The sequence below is a fragment of the Diabrotica virgifera genome, chromosome 3 (assembly GCF_917563875.1).
Source record: "Diabrotica virgifera virgifera chromosome 3, PGI_DIABVI_V3a".
NCBI lineage: Eukaryota > Metazoa > Arthropoda > Insecta > Coleoptera > Chrysomelidae > Diabrotica > Diabrotica virgifera.
The window spans coordinates 257,119,664-257,144,715 of record NC_065445.1 but is presented as its reverse complement, the minus strand read 5'-3'; the positions used below and the strand labels follow the sequence as shown (position 1 = coordinate 257,144,715).

Here is a 25,052-nt window from a genome sequence, read left to right as displayed (position 1 = left end):
TCATTATTTTTTTTCAAAAATGAATAATCTTTTCGTACAGGTACAGATTTCTGTAAATTTTGACGGCCAGATCCTTGTCACAGTACACTGTGGATCCTTGTCGCTTGCCCTTTACTTTCTAATCATGCATCTTGTTTTTAATGATTAAAATATGACAAATTTTACTAAATACGCCGTTTTTAAAAAGCTGCCGATTCTCTAAATTTATATACATTGATTTGGATAAAAATGAATGCAAAAGGGATAATAATTGTAGTTTATAGTTTGACAGTGACAGTTCCAAAAAATAACATAACCTAAATTAAACGGCCATGCTATATATTTTTATAACAATCAGCAAATGAACAGCAGTATTGAAATAATGTTTTGAAATATTTCGTATTTGTTGATATAATATATTAGTATCAAAATGGGAAAGAAAAAGAACGGTATACATACAATTTTACAACTTTTGTCCATTTGAATTTGAATCATTATATTTTTAGAATTCTCTCATCTTGCTGTGGAAGAAAGAAAAGTAATTACTGTTGCAGAGGTTGTTCAAGAACTTATAAAAGCCCACCAAGACAGAAAAGATGTGAATTTAAACTCTTTGAAAAATAAAATAGCATCAAAATACAATCTAGAAACTGCTCCTAGGTTGGTGGATATAATTGCAGCAGTACCAATTGATTATAAGAAAATTCTGGTTCCAAAACTACTAGCCAAGCCTATCAGAACTGCTAGTGGGGTAAATTAATTTTACAATTGGACAAAAGCAATAAATATAAACCCTTTGGGGAGTCATCATTTAACACTGATGACACAGGGAGTGAGATTCACCTACACTGGGGTGCAAAATTAACGGGACACCTTAAAAATGGATCATTTTTGATGTCTCGAATTTCCTAAACCTGTTGTCCGATTTAAGTGATTTTTTTAATATATTATAGCCTTATTCTTTAGCAATATCGCTGTAATAGAATTGTTGCTAAACAGTTAAATTTTTATTGTATACCGGGTGTATCAATCAAATTGTCTTTTTTTTCTCAAAGTTCGCACCACCCTGTGGAATGTTCTAGCATTTATAAAATAGTGAAATTAAAATCCAACTATAGCCTCATGTTTTCTCAACATTTTGTTTTTTGATTCATTCGCTTATGTTGGATAATAAAAAAGTTGGGTACTTTAACAACTAGCCATATTTTTCATCAATACAGCGTGTTTTTAAAGAATAATGGGCAAAATTTAAGGGGTAATTTTGCATGAAAAATAATGACAGTTTGCTTTATCAACGATATGTCTGCAAATGCTTCGTTTCCGAGATAGGGGGTGTTGAAAGTTTTCTTACAAACTGACGATTTATTTATTTTTTTAAAACCGGTTGAGGTATGCAAACAAAATTTGGTGGGTTTTATGAAGTAGTTATTGCACATTTTTTGACATACAATTAAGAATTTAATATTAACCATTGGCGTGCATACAGGTAATATGCGGGCTTATATTACCCGTATGCACGCCAATGGTGAATATTAAATTCTTACTTGTATGTCAAAAAATGTAAAATAACTATGTCTTAACATCCACCAAATTTCATTTCTCTAACTCAGAAATGAAGCATTTTCGGACATAGGTTTATAAAGCAAACTGTCATTATTTTTTCATGTAGAATTACCCCTTAAAGTTTGTCGCACTTATTTAGAAACATCCTGTATTGATAAAGAACATGGCTAGTTGTTAAATTTCCTAACTTTTTTATGGTCCTACTTAAGCGAATGAATAAAAAAACAGAATGTTGAGAAAACATAAGGCAATAGTTGGGTTTTAATTTGAGTATTTCATAAATGCTAGAATATTCCACAGGGTGATGCGAAGTTTAAGAAAAAAACATAGTTTCATTGGTACACCCGGTATGCAATGAAAATTTACCTGATTAGCCACAATATTATTACAGCGATATTGATAAAGAATAAGGCTATAACATATTAAAAAATCACTTAAATCGGACAACATGTTTAGGAAATTCGAGACATCAAAAATGACCCATTTTTAAGGTGTCCGGTTAATTTTGCACCCCAGTGTAGTTTATATGTATGACAATAATCATTTCAAAGTTGTCCTTTTTAACTCGCCTGAACTGCATCTGCAACTACTTGCTGTTCAGTTAAAATATCTCTTTAGTCATCATGAACATAGACCTCCTCCACCAAGTTTCTCCATGTCTCCCTGTCTTGAGCTACCTTCATCCAGTTCCCAAAAGTTCTCTTTACATCGTCGCTCCAGGTTGTTGGCAGTTGACCTCTGCTTTGTTTGTCCTCCCTCAGTTGCAGTTCCATTAACCTATTGACTGCCAGCAACGTGCCTCTCATGTTTTGACAAACTTTGTTTATGGGCCAGCAACGCAACTCTTGCATTTTTTATATTATTCATCTTATGGGTCTAATATTTTGCTGGAATATAGAGAATAACTTCTTGTTGTGGGTGGCAGTCAAAAGGTTAATCTGCTAGTCCACCTGTCATTCGGTGTTCTTGCCACATGACCTAGTATCTCCATTTCTTTTTAGCTACATGTTCTACTGATTTTTGTTCTTTGCCTGATGGTATTATTTAGTATTCTGTCTCTCCTTGTGATTCCTATCATGGGCTTCTGGGTCACTCTTAAATTAAAGACTTCTGCTAACCTTTTCGTTAATGTTAGGGTCTCTGCTCAGTATGTTATCACCAGCAATATGCACTTTTCATACACTTTTCTCTTCAGGCATATGGGCATATCAATTTTACATATTTCCTGTAGCTTACCAAATGCAGCTCAACCCAAACCTATTCTGTGCTGTACCTAACTCAGGCGATTGATTATTATTTTCAATTTGTATCTTGTTTTCAAGGTGTGCAAGCACTAAATTTGTCATTATTTGAGTTTTGCTTATAGTGCAGTAACTGAAGGTTTTCACCTCCGATTTCGTTGAACCTCCATCGATTTTCATGAAAATTGGTGAATAGTTAGAAAATACCTCAAGGAACAAAGGTGACATGATGCCAACTTGCGCTTTTACCCTGGAGGTGGATGCCACTCCTTCTCGGGGGTGAAAATTATTTTATTAAAATTAATAACATAAATCGATAGAGGGACAAATTATAAGCAAAATTTGTTATATAAAGTTATTGATTTAAATCGATACTTTTTGAGTTATTAAAGATCAAAGATTTAATTTTTTCGTAAAAAAATACATGTTTTAAAGCTGTTTTTCACGTATAACTAAAAAACTATCAGCTTTTACAAAAAAATCCTTATTACCAAAATTGAAGACAATAAAAAACTGAATACACTGCTCACTTAAAGAACTAAACTGTTGTTAATTCAAAGTGAGTTATGGGCAATTGAATGTATATTTTTTTCGACGGGTACTCAAATCTAAATATTCAAGCTTAAATAACGGGAAAACAATGCATTTTATAAAATATATCTACTAAACACTTGTCAAAGTACTTCGGAGTACCTATCAAATGAGCTCCAGAAGAAGTTAATAGCATCATAATTAAGCAAGTTATGATGAAAATAAGAGAACCCCTTCGAATTTTTTAGGAAAAAGTGAAAAATAAAACATACGCCATTTCCTCAAAAATTAAAATTTATTGTAATTCTTACTCTCTATTCGGTAGGGATACACCGGTCACGGATTAATAAAGAAACAAACGAATCGGCAGGTCGATTGTAATATTTTAGGTATACCAGTAACATAAGCGTAGACCTCGGGTGCGTAGAGGGCCAATATCTATTTAATTATTGAATTTTTAGTAATTTTTTGATTAAAATTTAATAAACAGGATAATTTAAGGAAAAATAATAAGATAAATAATAAAATACAATGCACCCTTGTTAGAAATACCTTTCTTAGCAAAAACTTAATACTAACTTAGGAGTAAGATTATGCAAAACACCTGACTAGAACATTTTCCCGAGCAGATGCGAAGAGACTTCCTTGACTAAAAGAACAATTAGGATTTACCCGCAAGTAATATTTTAAATACGAAAAAATATATAGATTAGTGCCGATTCGATATGCGGTCTACCATCCAATATGCGGTCTACCGCAGAGTAACTAATTCGTTATGTGGTCTATCACAGAGTAGTTATTTCGATATGCGGCCACCACTAAATAATGTTAATGCATTCAGTAAATTTTGCAACTACTCGTATATACAGTATGGTGCAAATGAAAGGAATAAATTCTTTATTTCGTAAACCGATGACATTAGGGAAAATTCCGAAACAGGTCGATTTTTGTTTTTAAATTATGATATTTTGAATGAAGTAAAAGACAGACGTACTCTCAATCATTTATTGTAACTTCCGACGACTGGTTTCGCTCTCTAAAGTATGCAGAGCATCTTCAGGTCAACGGTTACAAGTAACTAAATGATTCGGTTACAAGGAGGTACTACCTCAGTATTCATTAACATGATATATCTGCTTAAGTTATGCTAACGGGATATGGTGGAATAGACGGAGAATGTTGCAAAGGTAAACAAGTTTATGGAATTTGGGAATTTTTGAGGCTGAAGAGATAGTTGGTGAAAGACAACCAACAAATCTGTACCGGTTTTAAAGATTTTTATTTCTATTTATTAAAAGATTTTTGTTTTTATTTATATTTATTAAAGACTTCTATTTATTAGTGTATGTGTTAGTGTAAGACTAACAACGTTTGGATCAAAACGGGTCGATATCTAATATGTATGTTAGATGTGGACGTGCAGCTGTAACCTAAATTGTTAAAGTCAATACTCCTTGATGTTTTAATGAGAGGAGTAGTGGTCGTAAAAAGAATGAAAAATCGGAAAGCTTAAAAATTGTAGCTAAAAGGGTATATTAGCAGTCATATAGTAATAACAGTAATAAATGTGAATTGATAGACAACAATGTAGGTACATGAAATTGAGATATAAATTAAAGGGTGAGAATTAGAGTAGAAAAGAAAAGAAAGGAAGGGATTAAAATTCAGTTGAAAGTAATTGATTGCAAATTGAGACTATGTATTATTGATATAAGCAGTGAAGAAACATTAATAAACTATTGAAACAGATAAAAGAAAGGAATAGTAATAAAATATATTTTGGGGGTATACCTACATTGTGTTTTAAAATCTGTCAATAAACCCATTCAACATATGATATTTTGGCATATATATCATACTAGTGTCGTCATCCATCTGGGGGTGATGACGTAATCGATGATTTTTTTAAATGAGAATAGGGGTCGAGTGCTAGCTCATTTGAAAGGTCATTAAATTCACTATTTAGTCATATAAACATTTACACAATTATTTGTACAGGGCGTGCAAAAAAATTTTTAATGAAATTATTTGACAAAAAAGAAGAATGTATGTAGTTTATTTAATTCAAAATACATTTTACTGTTGCCCAAAAACAGAAAAAATGTTTATTTCAAACATAAACATTGCTTTTCGATTAAATTCAATGTTCAAGCCAGCTCCCGCCAGCCACCTGTTTCTTAGGAAGTTTGAACATTTAATTTAAGCGAAAAACAATGTTTATTTGTGATATAAACATTTTTTTACTGATTTCTAACAGCAATAAAATGTATTTTAAATTAAATAAATTATATAGATTCTTCTTTTTTTGTCAAATAATTTAAATTACAAAAATTTTTTGGGCGCCCTGTATAAACAATTATGTAAATGTTTATATTAATAAATAGAGAATTGAATGATCCAAATGAGCTAGCACACGACCCCTATTCTCATTTAAAAAAATCATCGATTACTTCATCACGCCCATATGGATGACGTTACTAGTATGACATTTATGGCAAAATATCATAATTTAAAAATAAAAATCGACCTGTTTCAGGATTTTTCCTTAAAGTCGCCGGTTTACGAAATAACGAATTTATTCCTTTCATTTGCACCATACTGTATAGTATCAAAATAAAGCTCATTTTTTGACCTAGGTATTTTAATTACGGTACTGTCTTGGCATTTTAATTATTCAAGTGAAAGTACTTAATTACCCAAATAGGTGCAAAACCAAATTAGAGAAAGTATGACAAACTAATGCAATTTTAATAGGTAATTTAACTAAATGGGTCGACAAACAAATCAGGAATGCTATAAGAAACTATAAGGACATTTGTTATCTTCCAGTTGAATTTATTCTGTCGAATTGGTAACGCCTTATATTGTTAATTTTGTGAGAATCTGTTCGTGCTGTTTAACCGAAAATGCCAAGACGTGTTTTAGATGTAGATACTCTAATTTGTAACCTACATAAGTACTTTATTGCGGAAAAAAACAATGGTGGTCCTTTAAAATCGGTAACGTCTGTACAACAACGCGTGTGCGATGCTTTAGAAATTAGCGAATCAAAATTAAGATCTACAATTAAAAACGAGAATAGTGAAGTGCCGGAAAACGATCACCACCATACTCGCCTGTTATTAAAAACGAACAATATGTTGAAGGACGAAAATTTCAAATTCGTAATATCATATATCAAATGCGTGCAAATAAGGAACATGTGACTTTAGGTACAATTTTACTTAAGTTAAAAGAGAGGAAATTTGGTGACATCGGCAGAACAAGTTTATGGCAAGTCCTACATAACATAGGATTCAAATTTAAAAAAGAGGATAACAGAAAAGCGCTTTGTGAAAGAAGTTCTGTTGTACACAAGAGAATTGAGTTTCTGAGAAAATAAATATAACATATTTAAAGAAGAAGGGTCAACTTTTGTATATTTAGACGAAACATGGATATTTTCTAAGGGTGCTACCAAGAGAATATGGCAAGATGACAACATAAAATCGATCAAGCATGCTAGTGGAGAAGGGAAGCGACATATAATTCTGCACGCGGGAGGGAAGACAGGCTTTATAGAAGGTGCTGATTTAATATTTTCGTCTACATCAAAAAACAGTGACTATCGTGACAATATGAACACGGAAATGTTTGTGAAATGGTTGCGTGAAAAACTTCTTCCCGGATTAAGTGAGCCCAGCGTAATTATTTTAGACAATGCGCCTTATCATTCAGAAATACTAAACAAAAGTCCAACAAATTCGTGGAATGTAGATAAGATTAAAGAATGGCTAACAAATGAACGCATATCTATTCCACAGCATATATTAAAGTCTGAGTTGTTACGTTTGGCAAAAGAACATGCAAAACCAAAAATCTTTGTGGTGGATCAGGTTACTGAAAGTTACGGGCATCAAGTTTTACGTCTTCCACCATACCACTGCCAGTTTAATCCCATCGAATATATATGGGGAATAGCAAAATAATATTACGAAACCATATTGGGCCTAATGGGTATACAGACGAAGCGGTTTGGGAAACTTGGCGAGAAGCACTTTCAATTGCAACTCCAGAAGTATGGCGGAACTGTATATATAGCTGGTTCCTAAAAAAACTGATACGACTCTTAGTAAGATTTGATCATTTTGAGCAGTGTATGATTGATCTGACATTATATTATATTTATTATGACAGACAAATAATAAAATAAACAAACAAACAGCCATTTTTTGACGTTGAACAGAATAAGTTATGTGACGCATTTTAAGATTTGGCAGTTACAGTGACAGAATGTAAATAATAATTATTTATCCTTCAAAATACACTGCTCAATTTTCTAGAAAATACGCTTTAAGAGTCGTATCAGTTTTTTTTGGAACAAGTGCGAAAAATTAATTGAGGATTGGTGGATTCGTGAAAATAAAATTAACGAAATAAGCCCAATCATAATAACAATTAACGGTGACGACAGCGATGATGATGACAGCGATGGCGATGATAGTGTGAACAATAACGACTAAATCATTTTAGTAAAAAAATTTGGTACGTATATTGACTTAATAATATTTAGCATTTTACTTAAATATTTGATGTTTACATAATGCCCTGCTGTAGGATTTCCGGATCCTTTTCAAGGCGTGATTTGTTTGAAATCGAAACTATTTGTAGATATTGTAGGTACATACGTAATATTATAATATTGTTTTTAATAATTTTTATTTACGGGAAAAATACCCCATTATACATATAAACTATAAAATATACATGACTAACATAGAAAACATGCGATCTGATAAAAGAATAAAACAAGCTCAAATTAGTTTACAATGTCATATAAACGCTTTTTACACGCGTCAATTGACTTTAATTTAAAAACATCCAACGTCAATATATCACTTAAATTGATTGTGACTTTATAGAAAACCATTTTAGAGATTAAATTAAAACATCAACAATACAGCAACGTTTAGCCTTCTACCTTTTATAAGTTATAATTTGTTTTATTTTTATTATATTGATATTCATGCAACAATTAATATTAGGTATATTGATTTTTGGCTACGGATAATGAACTGTTATAAAGAATCACGAAATTATGTCGTTTAGGCTTCTGAGGCTATACAAACACCTAAAATTTAAAATTATTTGATTTATATAAGAACCTCCTCAAATAAAAAATTACTGCGCCCATGTGTAAATAGTTAAACTACAGCGGACCAGTAAATTCGTTCATTTCTTTCTTAATCCATGACCGGTGTAAGTCTACCGAATAGACTTTACAAGAGTTTCTTTATATTAGCGTAAGTAATGATTTCAACAATTTTGACCACTTTAGAATGCATATATTTAAAAAAAAAAGATATAATTAAAGAAAATCAGAATTTTTAAAATTATCATAGTTTTCATTTTCTTTTGATAATAGCTCCAAAAATACTCAACATACCTAAAAAATGATATATTGCCAAATTTTAGTTTTTTCTGTATCAAATATTTTGCCTTTTTTACCATTTCTGTAGGGTAAAAAATAACCGAGATAGAAACGTTTAAAGCTAAAATTTTGCTGCGAGTATCATGTAACTGGGGTCATTAACATTTTAGTTTTAGAAAAGTAGGGGGTTTAAAAGATTAAGTTTAACGTGGTTTAATATCCCTTGGAATTAACTTTTAAATGGTTTTTACGTGAACCTGATAACGTAAAAATTAACGGAGTTACTTAAGAGAAAGCAATATAACAATTTTTGGAAAAATTTTTTAAAAGATGAATTTTTAAAAAATTTTGAATCATAAATTTTAATGCTATCAACTTCTTCGGGGCTCATTTGATAGATATTTCTAAACAATTTGAGAAATGTTTAATAAGTTTCTGTTCTAAAATGCATCATTTTCCCCTTATAAGCTTGAATACTTTTGGGTACTGGCCGAAAAATATATACATTCAATTACTTATAACTCACTTAAAGTTAAAACTAAAAGGGTTTTTCTAGTAAGGAGTTTATTTCATTTTTTATTAGCTTCAATTTTGGGAATAATAACTTTTTTGTAAAAACTTATAGTTTTTGAGTTATTTATGAAAAATCGGTTAAAAACATGCATTTTTCTCACGAAAAATTAAAATTTTTGATCTTTAATAACTCAAAAAGTGTTCATTTAAATTAATAACTTCATCTAACAAATTTTACTTAGAATTTGTCCCTCTATCGAATTGTGGGGTTACTTTTAATAAAATAATTTTCACCCCCGAGAGGGGGTGGCATCCACCCCCAGGGTAAAAGCGCAAGTTGGCACCATGTCACCTTTGTTCCTTGAGATATCCTCTAACCACTCACTAATTTTCATACAAATCGATAGAGGTTCAACGAAATCGGAGGTAATAGCTCATATCCACCTTCACACTATTACGTTTATTCTGAGACCTACTGCTGATGCAGCTTGTGCCATTTCTTCAAACATATGCTTTGCCTCGCTGATCATGAATGATCATGATTTGCCATGATCAGAATGTCATCTGTGAATCTAAGGCGAGTCAATCTTTTGCCATGAGTCAATCTTTTGCCCTTAATGTCTCTTTGATCCCAGGACAATGCTTTCATTGCATATTCAAGGACAGCTGTTAAAAGTTTAGGTGAAATGTCCCCTTGTCAAACTTCTCTGTTCACTTTAATTTAACCCTGTTGTGTAGTGAAGTTTCACAATTATGGTGGCATTGTTGTATATGTATTTTATCAACCTCACATATCCACTCTACATTGTTCTAGTGCTGCTATTATTGATGTTAATTCCATCGAATCAAATTAACAAATACTAAAGCTAGGGGTCTGGTGTGTTCCACAGACTTTTCTATCAGGACTTTTATTGCTTGGAGATGATCATTTGTCCTGTAATTTTCCTAAAGCCTGCCTGTTTTCTTGGTTGATAAAGGTCTAATTTTTGTTTGAGACATTTGGCAATTATTTTGCTAAATAGCTTAAGTATACAAATAAGAGTCAGAGAAGACTTATCAGCAGGTAGTTCTCCAATTCCATAATATCACCCTTTTTCCCAAGGGCGGATCCAGGACCGATTTTCGGGAGAGGCCATGAACCTTTTTTGGGTAGGGGTACCGGAGGGTCTGGGAGTAATTTTTAAAAATTAGGATTACAATAGTGAGTGTTAAGGCACTTTTCATACACTTTTGAGTACCATATAGACATTCAAAACTTATAGTTATTAAAGTATTATTAGGTAAAGTACCAATTCTTACACATTTCTTCGGATCCATGTGCAGTTCTTTCAACAAGTTTAATACTATTTTTCCCAATGCTTCTACTGTCAGGCCTTGTTCTTCCCCTCTTTATAGATGATTTTCACTAGTTATTTTTATATTCTCATAAGCGCCATTGAACTTGACAAAGTCTTCACAAATGTTGTTATTGTGTATGTATCTCAAATTTAGAGAAAGCTGTTCCACGTGGGATACGTTGGTCATTTCGTCAAATATGACAGAGTAATAATTTGCACTTTGAACCTGATTCATTATTTCGTCCCTATTCATATTTTCGTCCCCATTCATATTTCGTCATAATTCATATTTTCGTCCCAACTATTGAATGTGAAAAATCAGATTTTTCAGATTCGATACCTTGCCCTCGCATTATACGTGATATATTTTGTGGCAAATTCTCGTTATTGTAGCTTGATTAGGAGCGCGGGAAATATGCTGTTTAAACCATTGAATATGAACATTTTTTCATTTGGTTGACTGCAAACTGACGAAAATGGTTATATTCGATATTTTGTTTTGTATAAATATAACTAAAGATATATTTGTATAACGCTAAATGTCGAATGTGTCACATTCGTTCATTTGTGTTGTAATTTATTCAAAGGTTATTCAATTATAATCTGTAAACTGTCGAAAATGCTAAACTGCTGAGAAGAATAAAATGCACGTGTTTACAATTAGTGCGAATTTTGTTTCAGTGTTGCTTCCAAGAAATTCTTGTGAGGCAGTTTATGATTTCATTTTAACAGATTTTCATGATTTGATTATACAGTTATTCGCTATTATACATTCGCTACTTTGAATCATCTGACCGAAACAAATCTTTGAGTAATACAAAAAGCAAAGTAACGAATGTGATTTTATTAGGATTAAACATTACATACAAAAAATATAAAAATTTTCCCATTTGTCAATGCGCTGATTTAGGAGTCTCTAAAAAAGAGTTATTTTGCTCTCCTGAAAAGTACCACTTTTCACATTCGATAGTTGGAAATGGCAGGGACGATTTATTCAAGTAGTTCTTCACCACAACATGTTATCAATTGATTTTGACTGGTGCTCTAATGTATGTTGCTCGGGAAGATGCTGTGGATAGGTGTTGTTTAACAGTCTTATCTTCTGATGCGAGTTTAAACCTTAACAATTCCCCTCATTGCTAGGTCCGGCATCTTCGTCTAGAAGCAGAAGGCTATGATCACGATGGCCTCTTATGGGAATATTTTGTCGACCTAAGAACACTATAGCTATAGATGCTTCTATTGGTCTTTCTCAATTTTCTTGTATCTGTTTAGACCTCTGAGAGTCTATCTGGTTAATGACTGAATTTTGTGGGTTGCGATAACTTTGTAGAAAATCCAGCCCAACCTGAAGGCACTTCTTGTGGTATGTTTTTTCATGGGTTTGTATGGCTCCTTCTTTGACAATAAGTTTGGCGAAACATGTTAAAGGTTTCGTGACAAGGCTTTGGGCTATCATCCCTTTATTGCAACCATATTTTTCGTTAGAAAAATAGAACGCAATACTTGTAAAACAATCCCCTTTGATTGTGCGAAAGTACCAACCAATTCCTTTGTTCTAAGTGCTGAGGAGTGCTGGTGACCCAAGTAATGCTTCATTTCTTTTTTATTCTTTATGTGTACAGAATATGGAAATTGATACGATTTTGATGACTGCCAATCGTTCTAAAAATTGACACTTTGTAAAATTATCAACATTTTGATTTGAAAAACATCCTATGTCATTTTCTTGAAGCTTTCGTTACTGCTTTTGTTCAATTCTAGTCCAGAAAACATATTTATCTCCTGTTTTATACATACCTATATACAGTCCGTCTAATTTACTTACTGTTGCACGTCATTATTTACGTTAGAGATCTAAGTTGACATTTTTAACTATTTATAATGGGAAATAAGCCACAATATTATTAAAAAATGATTTTTATTAACTTTTCGACGCCCAAATCGGGTGCCGTTGTCAAAATACAAAATACTACTTATGGCTTATTTCCCATTATAAATAGTTAAAATTGTAAAAATGCCACAAGAAAATAGCTTCAGAACAACACTAAGTTGACATTATTGCCCAATTACAAAAAATTCTTGAATTCATTTTAAATCAAATACATCACACAATTTTTGCGGAAGTGGATTATACAGCAAAACAAATTAATATTCAATATAAATAAATAAGAACTTTAGAAATAGAAAACAAGAATTAAGTTATAATCTTACATTAAAGTACATAATAAAAACAGTAAATATAATGAAACAAATACTTATAGTAAAGAATATAAACAAATATGAAGTGTCATCACTGCAACTGTCAAATTCCAATTTATGCCAAAATATCACATTCGTTCGATTATAGTTACAGTGTATTCTGAACAAATGTGCTTCATAAAAACGCTTTATAATCCATTTATACAAATTAAATGAAACATTTTGTGTATTTCTTTAAGTTAACATTAATACAAATCTTTAAATATTATTTCTACGCGTATATAATAAAATAAGCCTAGTGGCTGTAACGCCAGTGTACTCGGCAAAGTGATTCTAAAAAAGAACACACCTACCGCCTAAATATTTTGTGTTGGTATCATGTGACGTATCGGGCTATGACGCGGATGACGTGCAACGGTAAGTAAATTAGATGGAGTATACTTATGTGTTTGAAACTAAAAACATTTGAACTGCAAATATTTATATTTTTTTAAATTCTAGGAGGGGGCCATGGCCCCCTCCTTGGATCCGCCCTTGACTTTTTCCTCTCTCTCTTTTAGTATATACTAAATAATAACATTGATTTCTTTATTCTATTTTTAGATCGCTGTTGTAGCAGTAATGTGCAAGCCCCATCGTTGTCCCCACATCAATTTAACTGGAAATATATGTGTTTATTGTCCAGGAGGACCAGATTCAGATTTTGAATACTCAACTCAAAGTTACACTGGCTACGAACCTACCTCAATGAGAGCTATTAGAGCAAGATATGATCCTTATCTTCAAACCAGACACAGAGTCGAACAACTCAAACAATTGGGACATTCGGTAGATAAAGTTGAATTCATTGTAATGGGTGGTACTTTTATGAGTTTGCCTGATGAGTATAGGGATTATTTTATAAGGAATCTACACGATGCTCTGTCTGGTCACAAGAGTAGTTCTGTTGAAGAAGCTGTTATTTATTCAGAGAGGAGTAATACTAAATGTATAGGAATCACAATTGAAACTAGGCCTGATTATTGTCTAGAAAAACATTTGTCAGATATGTTAAAATATGGATGTACTAGGCTTGAAATTGGTAAGTGTTGGTTAATTAGTGAAAAGTTATATTCATTTTGAATCAGTGGTAGATCTAAAAATTTTCTTGGGGGAAACTTCCAATGAAACACCAACCAAAAGATATAAAAAAGTTACCCAAAGCTACATAAAAGACATACATAATAACTTATGTGCCTTAATTTTTCTAATTGGCGGTGTTATTAGGTTGAATTTGTGTGTCGGTGGTTCAAGTTTTATGTCAGCTAGTATATTTTTATATTTCAACAATGTTTTTCTTTAATTTTGGACCGTGTTAGGGAGTGGGGGATTTCCCCATTTTCCCTTCTATCTACATGCCACTGTTTTGAATAAATATCATCCTTAACACGTTGATGGACAGAACTTCTATAGACGTCTAATTTCCATTGATGTAATGTGACACAACATTTTTAAAATAACGAGATGTGGCAAAAAATGTCACATTACATATATACAGATGCATATTAAATGTGACACGATGTCCATGGTCGTCGTCCACATGTTTACAAAAAATGTTAAAAACTCATTGTTTCCATAATCTATAAGCACTAAAAGAAATTCAGCACTTTCCCTATTCTACTTTGCAAAATACATATGGTGTCACAACACTTTCTTACACATTTGACGCACTGTTTGTCAACGTTTTAAGTATCTACAGTGGTACCGAAATAGTTGTCATGTCTTAAATTTTTGATAAAATGATGTTTTGCAAGATAAATAAGTTGGCAGAAGCAGAAATTTACCTCTATATTGGTAAGGTAAAACACCATTACATTGGTAAGGTAGTACCACTACAAATATGAATTGAGTTTACAAGACCAAATTACAGCAACTGTTACACAATCTTCCACACTGAAATCTATAGCCAATAATATGTTTTTTTTTGTAGGAGTCCAATCTGTGTATGAAGATGTAGCTTTAGATACAAATAGGGGACACACAGTGAAAGCAGTATGTGGCACCTTTCATCTAGCTAAAGACGCAGGTTTTAAAGTAGTAGCTCATATGATGCCTGATTTACCAAATGTTGATCTTGAAAGAGATATTGAACAATATATTGTAAGTATAGTAGAGTATAGTAGTAGAAAGATATTCAGTTGAAGAGATAAAGGGGGATGAGGGGTTAGGGAGTATAATAATCCAAATAAACTGCATGTAGTTAATTGTTTTATCTTGTATGTTGAAGGTATTATAAAAAGTTTTATGAATCTATTAACTGGTTATTTTCCAATTTATTAATGCATAATTACAATTTTGATCAGGTAAAACTTCAGCTTATAGATACATTTGATTTTAGATTTACACTTTTCTGTCTACTACTTTCAATTATTTTTATCATAAGCACATATCTCAAAATATGAGATATGTGAAACATTTAACGTTTCTTCATTTAATTATTTATGAATTAGTGCAATTGCTCTTAGTTTGTTCATGATATAACTAGTATAGTTGAAGGAACTCATGTAATGATATAGAAATGAACAGTTATTCCACTATTTCCCAACTTATAATTACCTAAAATCTTTATAAATTACTTATATTTACCTAAAAAATTCATTTATACTGTTTATATTCTACACTCTACACCATGCCACCTAACAGTCATATTTGGAACCCAGCATTAGACACCCTGTATAAAGGAATGAACATTTATATTCAGTTAACTAGTTTTGTTCCTTATACCCATATATTTTTCTATTTTTCTGGCATGTTTTGTTCCTTATACCCATATATTTTTCTATTTTTCTGGCATACTTTATTTACCCATACTAATTTGTAGGAATTTTTTGAAAATCCAGCATTTAGATCTGACGGATTAAAGATTTATCCTACCCTTGTAATCAGAGGAACTGGATTATATGAACTTTGGAAAACAGGAAGATATAACAGTTACCCTCCTTCGGTACTTGTCGATCTTATAGCTAAAATTTTGGCGTTGGTACCACCATGGACAAGAATATATAGAGTGCAGAGAGATATTCCCATGCCACTAGTAAGGTAAACATTTTTTTTAATATATTTTGACAAAATTATTGCAATAATTTATTAATATACTTAACTGATTTCGCCATTCTTTACACCATGAAAGAAAAATATTCACTTCATCATATCTATATATCTATCAGCCTTGCAACATCCAATATTGGGCATAGGTCTCCCCTTCGCTCCTCCATGTTTCTCTTTCCTGAGCCATGTGCATCCATTTTGAGTCGGCTTAGTGTTTTGGTGATCTACCCATTTCATCTGTGGTCTCCTTCTCTTTCGTTTGTATGTGCATGGTCTCCACTCTGCGATAATTTTATTCCATCTTTTTTTTTTGGAAACGAAAGATGGAATAAACTTCACCATAAGCTCTATAATTTCATATTACATGCCTCTATCTACCTACTGGATCTATCTTGGGATTTTTATCTTGCGTACGCGTTTGCCACCATTCTCACGAGAGTCCTTACTATACCCCGTCCCAAACCCTTTATTTCGTGCGTCATTAATTTTGACGTCATATAGGATTTTAAGAATGTCTCAAATCATTACATGGCATTTTAGTTAAATCTGACACTGACAGTTGTTATTTTGGTAGATGTTTTCAATAGTTCTTGTGATATTAAGGGAACTTCTGTATTATACAGAAGATGGATTACATCTTTGAGTCTTACTCTTTCAAATGCTTCCTCCAAGTCAATCAGACAGAAATGCTGGTCTATTGTACTCTAGTGATTGGTGACCACTTTAAGTGTATATTTATTTAATGTAAATACTAAGCAGGAGCATTTTCGATATTACTTCAAATATAGGTTTCTACACTGTAATGTTCATCATATGTAGCTTCCAGTAAATCGTAACCAGGTATCTTTTACCTTAAACCAAGCTGAACTTTGTCTTCGGCATGGGTCTCTTAGGTTACGTTCACTACGGAGACCATCGTAAAGTATCCTTGCCTAGAGCATAGTATCCTACTCTTCATATTCGTGAATTCTCGCATATAAAATAATGCATTTATTTTACCTGGCGATCGAAACTATATTATCGATCGCTATGTAAAATAAATGCATTATTTTGAATGCCAGAATTCACGAATATGAAGAGTAGGATACTATGCTCTAGGTTAGGATACAATGCGATGGTCTCCGTAGTGAACGTAACCTTATATTGCTACTGGGTCAATGTCGTTATCGTGTAGGATTTTCTGGAACACTTGGCATTTTGCTTTGCTTATGCCCTCGATGTTAAGATGACAGACTCTGATACACGGTCCGAAATATCTAGTCAGTTGGCCCTTGTATTTATTTATTTATTACATTGTATTTATTTTTTATTCACAGCTCTGGTGTAGAACATGGTAATCTAAGAGAGTTGGCTTTGAACAGAATGAAAGATCTTGGTTTGAAATGTAGAGATGTACGAACTAGAGAAGTCGGTATTACAGAAATTCACGAAAAAGTTCGACCGAATGATATAGAGTCAGTTAGAAGAGATTATATGGCAAACGGTGGCTGGGAAACTTTCTTGAGCTATGAAGATCCTGCCCAAGATATTCTTGTCGGATTGCTCAGGTAGTATTTTTTACTAATTAGAAGGTTCTAAAATAAGTTTATGTAAATAAAACATTAAAAATATATAAACATTTTCAATTTCGTTGCCACTCGAAACTGCAGCAGAACTACAGTCTAGTTCAATCAGAGAGTGCAGGATGAGTCTATACCGGTTTCGGGGCTTTTTTGCCCCATCATCAGTAGACTCATATCCTCTTCTCTCCGATTGAACCAGAATACCTCAACGCGTACCGTCCCGGATTGCAACGAACTACTTGTAATGCTAAGAAACAAACTAAGTTCTCAATCTAGTAGTACATAAACCGACAATAAATATTGTTCTAAATACCACCAGATTGACAACAGATGGAGACCTCTCTGGTTACAACCTCCGAGGCTCTTAAAAATTATAGGCCATGCTGGTGCCAAGACGACCAGAAGATGAAGGAGTTTTTAAATAATTCACGTCCCATCTGCTCAGCGTGGTAAAGCTCCAACGAGAAGGTCTCCTAAGTACTCCAAAAAGGGTAAATAAATTAAACATTAAAAATGTATAAACATTTTCAATTTCTTTGTAACACGAAAATGCAGCAGCTGCATAATACTCTGGTTAAATCGGAGAGTGCAGGAAGAGTCTATACCGGTTTTGGAGGTCTTTTCCCCCTCATTAGTAGTCCCATATCCTCTTATCATCAGTAGTCCCATATCAGTTTAACCAGAGTATTATGCAGCTGCTGCATTTTCGTGTTGCAAAGAAATTGAAATTTTTTATATATTTTTAATTCATTTACTCTTTTGTAGATAGATATCTTTATATCCAAACAGGTAACCTAATATACAAATTTTTTTTAACTTAAATACATTTTTTTACATATAAACGAAAGAAAATCAATCAATGCAATGATTCACAATAAAAAAATTCAATAAAAAAAATACAAGAAAATTGTGTACATTCACTGTCATTTCAACATAACTATTTATGCAATAGAAACCTTTAATTTATTCTTAAAATTAATAACAAATTATAATCAAAATTAATAACGAATTATAATCAAATTAACAAGTTCACCAACCAATAAAAGTCAATAAAAATATTGTGCATGTTCTCTACCAATTCAAATACTAGTTTAAATTTTTAAGGTAAACTTTTAATTTTTCTTTAAAACTTTTAACTGTTCTACAGTCTTTTAATTCGTTAGGCAATTCATTAAATTCTCTGAAACCTCTAAATATTAATGAATTCATTGAGCTGCTATAATTCATTTTAGAAAAGTATATGTTATTTTTATTTCGAGTATCGTGTATGTGTGTATTAAGAAAATTAATAAATTGCTGAAAATAATCGGGAGCTATATTGTTTTTAATTTTATAAACCAAAATCAATGCAAAATATTGAAATCTTTGATATACCGAAAACCAGTTCAATGTATTCAGCATTAAATTTATTGGTGTCAATCAATTCTTAATAGTATACGCATACAACGATTTTGTAATTTTTGAAGTTGCCCCATTTTATTTAGGTTGAACAAATATAAGACTGATGCACAATAATCAAAATGAGGTTGGATTATTGAATTATATACAGCAAGTCTAGTTTCTGAAGGTAAATTTTTTGCTATTCTTGTAAAAAAGTATAATTTCTTGCTGATTTTTTTGTGTATATAAACAAAATGATCTTCCAATGAAAGAGTGTTATCAAGTTGAAATCCTAAGTATTATTCTGAAGCTATTTCCTTGTGGCATTTTTATGATTAACTATTTAGTGGGAAATAAGCCACAATTAAATTGAAAAATAATTTTATTAACGTTTCGAAGCCCAAATCGGGTTTCGTTGTCAAAATACAAAATACTACTAAAATAAACAAAAATGTTGTTGCTAAGTAAAAAAAAATCTTCTAATAATTTATTTTATGATATCATTTTAAAGTCTTCTACTTTAAAATGTATAATATACGTCTGAATTGCCAATATAAATGAGTCAGATTAAATAAATTATTAGAAGAATTTTTTTTTACTTAGCAACAATATTTTTGTTTATTTTAGTAGTATTTTGTATTTTGACAACGAAACCCGATTTGGGCTTCGAAACGTTAATAAAATTATTTTTCAATTTAATTGTGGCTTATTTCCCACTAAATAGTTAATCCTAAGTATTTAATAGGTTTGTTCTAGCATCAGTTTCAAACGGTTTGAAACCATCAGCGAATAGTGGACCAGCGCGAGTAGAGGAGATAGCACTGGTGACTGTATTATGTGTTCTCACTGACCAACTGTTTGCTGACGGTTTCTGACTAGTTTGACTGTTTGCTAGAACAAACCTAATAGTTGTTGTTATTTCAATCTTTTCACCATTTATGGATAAATTAATGTTATTTATATTGATTTTGTTATACTTATTTCTACTGGTTACAATTAGAGCTTTTGTCTTGGATACATTTAATTTTAACCTGTTTAATGTTAAATAATTAAAAACAGCCTCCAGAATTGAATTCATTTTTGCCACTGCATTTCCAAGCATACGTCACTACAAGCTATTAACGTATCGTCAGCAAAAAGATTAACAAACTCACAATCAACAAACAGATCTATATCATTCAAGTAGAGAATAAAAAGTAATGGCCCTAGGACACTGCCCTGAGGTACACCTATATCAATGTTAAGTTCATCTGACATAAAATTATTGAATTTAACCTTGTGCTTGCGATTTATATAACGCCATACTGCCACAATTTTGTCAGTAAAATATTTCGGTCTATGGTCTCAAAGGCCCTCTTAAGGTCTAAGAATACAGATACTACATAGAATAGAATAGAATAGAAATATGCTTTATTGCCATGAAAAATTTTACAATTTTATGGACAAAGCTTATAAATAGTAAAAAAAAACAAAACAGTAACAATCCAATTTACTAAAATTACATAAATCGTCAATAAGTTAAATAAAATAAATAAATAAATCGAAGTTAAAACAGAAATAATCAATTGCAAAAATTTAAATAAATTGCAAATTCATAGTTTACCTAATAATTAATAAAAAAGGTTTAAAAGTTAAAAAGTTAGCTGCTGCATATGACACCCAAATATAGATTAAAAAATAATAAAAATACTACTTGTGCAAAGGGTACTGTAATTTCTTAGTTATTGAATAAAATAATCTTCTACTGAATAATATGGTCTTTCAGACAGGTAGGCTTTTGTCAGTTTACGGAATTTGGGAAAAGATGGTGCAGATTTTATTTGTAGGGGGAGATGGTTGTACATTTTTTTTGCGGAATATAATATCGATTTCTTTACTAACTCCGAGGACGGGGTCGGCAAATAGACGTCAAACGTAGAATTTCTCGTGAAGTAGTGATGGTTAGGTCTTGGTGGAAAGACATGTAGATGTTTACGAATTAAGCAAACAGTTTCTAAAATATACAAAGATGGAAGGGTTAAAATTCCGTGATCTTTGAAGTAACTTCTGCAGTGTGTTGTTCTTCTGAGGCCAAACAGATATCTTACAGCTCTTTTTTGTAATTTGAAAATAACATCGAATTGGGCAGCTGTACCAGAACCCCAAAAAGGAAGACCATAACGAAGATGTGACTCGAACAAAGAAAAATATGTTATTTTGGAAGATGCTAAATTGAGTTCATTCGAAACAGATCTTATAGCATAGCAGGCTGAAGAGAGTTTCTTCCGTAACAAATCGATATGGAGGGACCATTTAAGGTTGCTGTCTAAAAAAATGCCAAGAAATTTTACAGAATCAACGGTACTGATCTGGCTGTTATTAAGAGGTAAGGGTTGAAGAGCTCCTTTATAAGACAATGCTACTGTTTTATCTACGTTAAACGAGAGTAAATTTGAGTCAGACCAGGTTTTTATTGTAAGTAGATCAGAAGTTATAGTAGCATGAAGAGTTGCAATATTTGAGTTGCTCCAAGTGATACTGGTATCATCAGCAAAAAGAAAGATGTTTCCATCGATTTTTAAATTAGTGATGTCATTAATAAAGATAAGGAAAAGTAGAGGACCCAATACTGAACCTTGAGGTACCCCACATACAATGTTTTTGAGACTAGAGTCTTTATCATTTGCTCTAACCAGTTGTTTCCTATCTTCCAAGTAAGATTGGAACCAATCTAAAGAAATGCCTCGAATTCCGTAGAAATTTAGTTTTTTTATCAAAATGTTGTGATTTACACAATCAAAAGCTTTGGCATAGTCACAAAAAACGGTGGCAGTGTAAAGATTATTGTTCAGTGCTTGATAAACCTCATGTAGTACAGAAAACATGGCATCAGTGGTGCATTTATTATTTATAAAGCCGAACTGATTTTGTGATAAAATGTTGTTTTCAACTAGAAAGGACATAAGTCGGGCTTTTATGAGTCTCTCAATAATTTTGGAGAGTACCGGTAGTAGTGCAATAGGTCTATAATTGCAGGTATTAGATATTTCACCACCCTTATGAAGAGGAATAATGATGGCTGTCTTCAGGCACTCTGGAAATTTACCTTTCTCAAAAGAATCATTAATTTGTTTGTTTTGATCCAATATTTGTTTATTGATCCACATCATATGATTTATACATATTTGTTTTGATCCAATTCAATTTTAAATTTACTAATTGTCAATTGAAGTGCAGTTGTAGGAGTATTAAGGAATCTTTCTTGTTGGAACTTTTACCACGCTCAGCAGATGAGTTGTGAATTATTTAAAATTCTCTCATCTTAATTTCCTCGGCATCCTGTATGCTTTATAAATTTTGAAAATCTCAGGAGGTGTAACCAAAGAAAGTATTCCACCTGTTGTCAATCTGGTGGTATGGGAACGATATTTATTGTCGTTGTCTGTGCTACTTCGATTGATAACTTACTTTGTTTAATGTTTAATTTATTTACTCTTTTTGGAGTACATACTTAGGAGACCTTCTCGTTGGAGATTTACCACGCTGACCAGATGAGACGTGAATTATTTAAAAATTCCCTCATCTTCTGGTCGTCTTGGCACCCGCATGGCTTATAATTTTTAAAAGCCTCGGAGGTCGTAACCAGAGAGGTCTCCATCTGTTGTCAATCTGGTGGTATGTAGAACGATATTTATTGTCGGTTTATAATAATAATAATAATATACGTTTATTCAAATTAATAGTTAGTACAATAATTTACAGTTTCGGTTTATTTACACTAAAATAAACGTAAAAAAAAAGTCTTAGAAGCATAAACATGCTTGTTGAGTTAATCTGTCTAATATTGACAAGTTTATGTTTATTGTTTTTTTTTACAAATCATTATTTTATTTTACAGTTTCTAATCTAATTTCTATGTATTTTTTATCTAGTATAATTTAAATTTATTAAATTGCTACACAACTCCCTGTTTTCTTTTACCCAAACAGTAACTAATTTTTTATACAAACAAAAATTTTTGATATTTTTAAAATTTATGGGCAATTGATTGTATATTCTTGGAGCAAAATATTTAATTGACCGTTGTGTGATTGTTTTTAAAGTGTGTAGACATTCGACATTAAATTTTCTTCTTGTTTCATAATTTGACACTTTTACTTTAAGAGGAATTTTATCTTTATAAATATTTTTAAGTAACTCTAAGCAGTACAATTGCCGAATATCAAGAACCTGAGTTTCATGAAAAAGTTGGTCTGAGAGATATGTTTTTCGTTTTCCATATATTAGTTTAAGAAACCATTTCTGAGTATTTTGAAGGGTCACCAGATGGCAATCAGCTACTCCACCCCATCCTAAAATCCCATATACAAGATGAGATTGTACTAGAGACGGGTAAAGCATTTTAAGCTGTTCAACATCCAAAAACTCTTTTAAATAGCGGAATTTTGGTAGCAGTCCTCGTATTTTTCTTATAATATTTTTTATTTGCAAGTCCCATTTAAGGTGCCTGTCAATTAAGACTCCTAAATATTTTATGTACTCTGCTTTATATATTTGTTGTTTTTTATTTATTTTTAATTAATTAAAAGTTGGCAGAGAATTTTTATATATTGCAAAAGGTATATATTTAGTTTTTCATAGTTTAATGTGAGTTTGTTTATTTACAACCATGTTTTTATAATTTTAAAGTCTTGTTCTGCTATAATTTTAAGATCTTCCCAATTATCTGCCTTATAAAAAATGGCAGTGTCATCAGCAAAACTAATTATGTTTCCAACAGTTTTTAGTTTGAGCATGTCATTAACATAGAGTGTAAAAAGTAGAGGGCCTAAAACGGTCCCTTGCGGTACGCCATAATTACTACTAGATTGAGAACTTAGTTTATTTATGTAAATATGTTATAATTTAAACATTTTAGGTTGCGAAAATGCTCTCCGGAAATGACGTATCGTCCAGAATTGCTTGGAGGCTGTTCAATAATACGAGAACTCCACGTTTATGGTAGTGTAGTTCCCGTTAGTGGAAGAGACGATAAAAAATTTCAGCATCAAGGTTTTGGTACCCTTTTAATGAATTGGGCTGAGGAAATCGCTATTAAAGAACACAATTCTATAAAGATAGCTGTCATTTCTGGCGTTGGTACAAGAAATTATTATAGAAAATTAGGATATGAATTAGAAGGTCCGTATATGGTTAAGAGTTTGAAAGAACGGGAGTATGTTAGTGCATTGGATTACGTCGACGGGGCCGTTTTAAAGTTTGATGATAATAAAGGTTTAATCAAGAACGTTGTGTATGATGACGAAGACGAAGATGAGTGGATAAGACAGATAGACGAAGAAAATAAGAAGAATAAGAAAAGTATTGTTTGAATATTATGTTAACATTATTGTTAATTTTTAATAAAATACTTTTAATTTTATAAAGTAGAAATATGGTCTTTTTCTTCTTCTGATTCCTATCCATTTCGGATGTTGGAAATCATATTGGCGATCATAAACTTGCTCGCTGCGGCTCGAAACAGTTCCGTTAAGGTTTTCTTAAACCATGTTCTCAAATTTCGCAGCCATGATATTCTCCTTCTACCGGGTCCTCGCTTACCTTTGACTTTACCTTGCAATATGGACTGCAGCAGGGAGTAACGGTGCGTTTGATGGTAAACACAATCTCCGGTTCCTTCTTTATTCTTCCTGGGACTTCCTTGTTCGTGATCCTTGCTGCCCACGATATTCTCCGCATTCTTCTATAAAGCCACATCTTAAATGCTTCAAGTTTTTTAATAGTGGTGTCTGTAAGCGTCCATGCCTCCGCTCCTTACAATAATATAGAGAAAACATAACATCTCAAATGTTTCATTTTTGTATCTAGGGATATGTTGTGGCTTTTGAAGATGGCGCTCATTTTGTTAAAGACCGTTCTTGGGTTCTTGTCTTTCTTATGCGGCACCTTATTTCCTGTACATTATTCCTCTGCTCATTTATAATAGTTTCCAGAGGTAGCAATACTGTTTTACGCGCTCTATTTTCTTCTTATAATAGGCCTCTTGGCCTGTTCTTACCGGTTTTGAGCTTGTATTTGTAGCGTAGCTGTGATGTTGACTGCCAGCTATCTCGCCACCTTTTAAAGGGCCTTCCTATTGGTCTCTTGCCTGTTGGCTTTGAATCCCTGGCTATACTCTCGCTGTCCATTCTCGTCACATGCTGATTCCACTCTCGTCGTCTCTGTCTTCCCCACCGTACTATATCTTTTATGTTACAGAGATCTCTTA

At 32.2% G+C, this 25,052-nt stretch overlaps 1 protein-coding gene across 1 annotated transcript; it reads left to right on the top strand.

The window, feature by feature from the left end:
* The first annotated feature begins 136 nt into the window (after positions 1–136).
* LOC126882404 (elongator complex protein 3) lies at positions 137–24,217 on the top strand. Its single transcript, XM_050647341.1, has 7 exons — positions 137–428; positions 486–730; positions 13,380–13,857; positions 14,746–14,915; positions 15,637–15,854; positions 17,180–17,410; positions 23,703–24,217. The coding sequence occupies exons 1-7, from the start codon at positions 410–412 to the stop codon at positions 24,154–24,156; spliced, it is 1,815 nt and encodes a 604-aa protein (XP_050503298.1). The 5' UTR covers positions 137–409; the 3' UTR covers positions 24,157–24,217.
* Positions 24,218–25,052: the final 835 nt, after the last annotated feature.